Source organism: Cibotium barometz, chromosome 7 (assembly GCF_041138505.1).
Source record: "Cibotium barometz isolate CiBa-2024 chromosome 7, ASM4113850v1, whole genome shotgun sequence".
NCBI classification, from domain to species: Eukaryota; Viridiplantae; Streptophyta; class Polypodiopsida; order Cyatheales; family Cibotiaceae; genus Cibotium; species Cibotium barometz.
Window position 1 is genome coordinate 47,848,819 of NC_141052.1, and position 4,579 is coordinate 47,853,397.

At 39.3% G+C, this 4,579-nt stretch overlaps 1 protein-coding gene across 1 annotated transcript; it reads left to right on the top strand.

Annotated features, from left to right (window-relative positions):
* Nucleotides 1-1,224: 1,224 nt before the first annotated feature.
* LOC147637101 (ethylene-responsive transcription factor RAP2-9-like) lies at nucleotides 1,225-1,745 on the top strand. Its single transcript, XM_086801004.1, has one exon. The coding sequence runs from the start codon at nucleotides 1,251-1,253 to the stop codon at nucleotides 1,743-1,745; it is 495 nt and encodes a 164-aa protein (XP_086657130.1). The 5' UTR covers nucleotides 1,225-1,250.
* Nucleotides 1,746-4,579: the final 2,834 nt, after the last annotated feature.

Genomic DNA, 4,579 nt, shown 5'->3' on the forward strand with positions numbered 1-4,579 from the left:
ACACGTCTTTTAGGAAAGATCTTCAAACACTCCCTCAATTGATAAGCCCTGCCACTTGTGAGTTTGAGAAGGATCTTCAACACACTCCCTAAATTTTAAAATTTTGGCCTAAATTGATGAGCCAGCACATTTATTGTATGCTCCTTCAATAACTGCACTAGACAGATAGTCAGTGTTTATTTTTGAAGGTTGCAGAGCCCTTCTAAGGGCAATTTGACCAGCTAAAGAAGTATGAAAAAGAATCGAGTATTGCTCTTGAACTGCTATAAAAAAGATTTGCCCTTTACATGGAAGGGTGAAAAAAATTGAACCTTGCACATGAAAGGCATGTAGGTATTAGTTGGTTGCTTCTTTAGATATACATTACACATTAATTAGTTCTTTTTTTGAAGACATTTGTTGATAGCTTATTGAGAAAACTGATGAAGCTTTATAGGAGAACCATGGTGATCAAGAAAAACAAACTTCATAAGCAAAGAGATTGTAATACAGTGGGTCAATGGATATATTGTTGCCACAATAGGTCAATGACAACAATTTCATTTCATTTGTAGTCACATTGAAAGACAAATTTGAAAGAGGTCTTCTTAAGAAAAAGCACACCCTACTTGCAAAAATAAACACGGAGGATAGTAGGAAGCTCCTTTTGTGAGAGAGGATCCTTGTGATTGTTGTGTATTGTCTTTTTTGGCGGTGACCTAAATGCATGTCAATCTGCAATTAGGATAACCGCCAAAAGCCAACAAGCAAGAAAATGGGAACGGCTAAATGTGGAGTGTGGACTGGAGTCTGGACCTTTGACTTTACGAATGTGAATGCAATAAAAATGTATTAAGTGTTGGAGCTAAAGCCTAAGAGGTGTCTTGGTTGTGACCGATGACTAGTATCTTCCTAGAAAGCCAGGCAGGATGAGAGACGATGAATCATTTGGGACGATCAAGACAACTCAAGGTTTCAAAATGCTCCAAGTGGCATGCTTTGATTGACGGAGTTCGTAAAAAGGTCTCGTTTGTCTATACCTTTCGTCAACGTTGTCCCGCATCTACTTCTGATTCTCTGAATCTGAACTCAGGTCAACGAAAGCCTTAGTGATCCTGGCCCCCGCAGCCGCCAGCAACTTGCCCCAGACTTAGCAGCAGGAGTCTGTGAAGATTAGTTTATAAAGTGTCCATCGCGGTAGCCCTCCCCCTCCCCCTCCCACTCCCACTCCCACCCTACCCTCAATATTAGAGTTTTTGCTCATTGCGCCAATGGCGAGCCTTTATGGACTTGCTTCCTGTGGTCCTCGTCGTCCCCAGTGCAGCAGTAGGAAGTATAAGGGGGTACGCTTGAGAAGCTGGGGCAAGTGGGTGTCGGAGATTCGCGTGCCCAAGAGCAGGGCGCGCGTGTGGTTGGGTTCCTACGCCACTGCCGAGGAGGCTGCCAGGGCCTTCGACGCCGCCCTGCTTTTCTTCAGGGGGGCCTCCGCCCGCGGCTCTCTCAACTTCCTCGACTCCCCACGCTTCCTCTCCTCTCTCCTCACTCCCGCGCTTTTCCGGAAACTCACCCACACGCTCGCGCGTACCGATGTGCAACCTTCCGGCGGCGATTGTATTAAAAGTTGTGGCCATCATCATCGTCACGACAAACCAGCTCACGTGAGAAAACTCAGTGAGCCCTCATTTGACATCTTGGATGATGAGCTTTGGGCTGCCGAACTGATCACGTTTGATGAAATCCCAGGCGTCGCGGGCCCAGTTGTATGAGGAAACTGCCGATTCGGTAGTTTTCACAGAAAACTATATACAATAAACGTGTTGCAAACTAAATATTTTATGGATTTTGAAAAATGTGTAAGTTTTCACGTACTCTACTTAAATTTTATTTTGAAGATGTAAGTTTTCGGATTACTGCTGCAGCCTGCCGGAACCTTTTCATTGACCGGTCACTTTGAATACTACGTTACCAGGGAAATGTAGTTAGTTACATGTCTTTTTCCTTGTAGAGTTTGCCAACTAGACTTTTGACAAGTTGTCATTTTTCTTTATTTTGAGGTGAAGATATTGTTAGCTTTCATGTTGAAAGAAGAACAGCAGTTGGCAACACATGCAAGGGAAGTAGCTAGGACATGTGGCTCAAAATGGCTCAACCTTATTGGGGACACCCTAGCTAGTGTGTGTTCGCATGCATGTGGGCACGATGGTCACTCTCTAGTATATTAGTCAATATCATCCGAACATTTCTACCTCATCATTGACGATCTTGTGGTGACAACATTGTACTATGCTTGGCCCTTAAGCTTGATGGTCTGGATCAAGGATAGTGGCTTCCATGGACATCAAAGGTCGGTGTGACTTGATTGTAATGATGAGTCACTAACAACTATGCAGCGTTTTCACTCCAATCAATGGAGCGACTCACTTGTCAAGCTCGTCCCACAGCTTGTCCACTACCTACAAAAAGTGGCCAATATTTGGAAGGGTGGTGTTTCCTGGTGGTACGAGAGAAAGTGTGCGTAGAAGTAAGGTGGGCCAAAAATTACCTCTAGACTCTGGACCCTATCTAAGAAAAAAAAACCAGCTTAGCCTAAAAAATGTATGTGAGCCCCTCATCGATGTCTCTCTAACCCCTTATATATGTATAAAACACCTTATGTATGTATAATTCTTATGTGATTCTTTAGGATTAAAAAATGCCATGTATGTAACTCATGTGGTATGGTTAAAAAATGCCATGTATGTAACTCATGTGGTATGGTTACATATTTTTTGGTGCACCACCATTATCATTTGTGTTGAGCCGATAAGTAATGTAAGATTCCTCCCTCTAGCTTTTGAGGTATAAAGGTGTAAGAACCTCCCCTTCTGTTCTAGTAATTATTCCCCTCGGGGGGTTCACCTTTAAAAAATGTTGCATATCACGTGCGTTCAAGAGGTAATAAAAAACCCCCTCTACTTACATGTCACACGCTAATAAAATGACCCCTCTTTCTTAAGAAACTTACAACTTTTTTTCAAAATTGGATAAAAAAGCCCCTCCTGTATATGTAAACCTGTAACTTTTTGGAATTTAAATACCCCTCTTAGATGAACTGACGTGCTACACTTACATACTTTTAGGTGAACCCCCCGGGTTATTCCCCTCTTTGAAATAGAAGAAAGATCTTGTTTTACCCTGTTTTGGCCTAGAGAGAGATAATCCTAAATTGAGATATCTTTGGATATAAAAATCCTCCTAGTGTCTAAAATGGATTCCCCTGAAATAGAAGTTCAAAATGAACTTTCCAATGTGTGTTAGGAATTAATTGAAAATGGTATAAGAGACCTTAGCCTAAGGGTCTACATTTTCAGAAATTTTTGGATTATGGTCCAATTAAGGTTCCAATGGGCCAATTGGATTAATCCAAGTGTTGGGATGAGATAAATCCAAAAGAATAAAAGAAAATATCCAAAAATGAGTAAAATGCTCACATAAGATGAAGAGTTGACTGAGGACAAGGTTTATTAGTTAAAAATTATGAGATATTACTAAAAAAAGGAGATATTTTGTAATAATGATACATTTTTGACACCTTGGTAAGGAAAGGGGGACTCTTGAGGTAGGCTACTCTTTCACATGTGTGGAAGCGTTTTTAATTCAAAAAAATTATGATATTTTTATCTCTCCTCTCTCCTGTATCAAACCAAATCAAAAAGGGAGCCAAACTGGTCCAAATCTTGTCCAAATTGAGTCAAATTAGACCTGGAAAATTCTAGAACCCAGTTGGACTTGGTTAGTGACCTCCCTCACCTATAAATACACCCTCAATCATTTGTAATTGAATATTGGAGCTATACTATGGGGTGGTTACATGATCAGGGTGCCCAGTTTTGTCCACTCAGGCACCCCCGTAAATAGTAAATAAACAAGCATTTGTTTATCTTTAGTGACTAGTCTTTCCTACCTAACGAAGGAATTTCCTTTCAAGTTATTTTGTTGGAACATAACATGAAAAGTTAGGAATATAGTTGCATAATCTGATTAAGCATTAGATAGTTAAAAGTTCTCATTTCCTTAGGTATAAAGTCAATGTATACACCTTGTCCTAAATTTGGATTGATTCCAAAAAATGCTAATATCTTTTACATATAAACTCATATGAGATTCCCACTTTGGCCCTTAGATCTTCACATAATATAGATCTTAACTTGATTTTTTGAGAAAATTTTACGCTATTTGTCTATTTTCTTTAAAGATTTCAAGGTCTTTAAAGTGTTATAATATATACCACTTTTTGTATCCACAATAACTACCACTTAAAATGCTCAATCTTGTAGATCAAAAGAGTGGTAGATAGTGAGACATTAGTAGAATGTGGTTGTTAGTCAAAATTATAAATCCAATGGTTGGATTTTTACTGATCTCTTTTCCAAAATTCTTCCAGGCTCTCAGAAGGCCTATAAATATTAATAATCTAATTAGTAAAATCACATTTTTGATGAAAATCATCTAAAACCTATAGAGACTAGTTTCCTTGTAATGGTGCATCTATGGAAAAAAAATTGGATCACTCTAAGTATGGAAAGATTATTTTTTAATCATTTTATCATATTTTTTTTAT

What these genes read in the sequence shown, in the direction of transcription:
- LOC147637101 (XM_086801004.1), top strand. Translation starts at nt 1,251, where the DNA reads ATGGCGAGCCTTTATGGACTTGCTTCCTGTGGTCCTCGTCGTCCCCAG.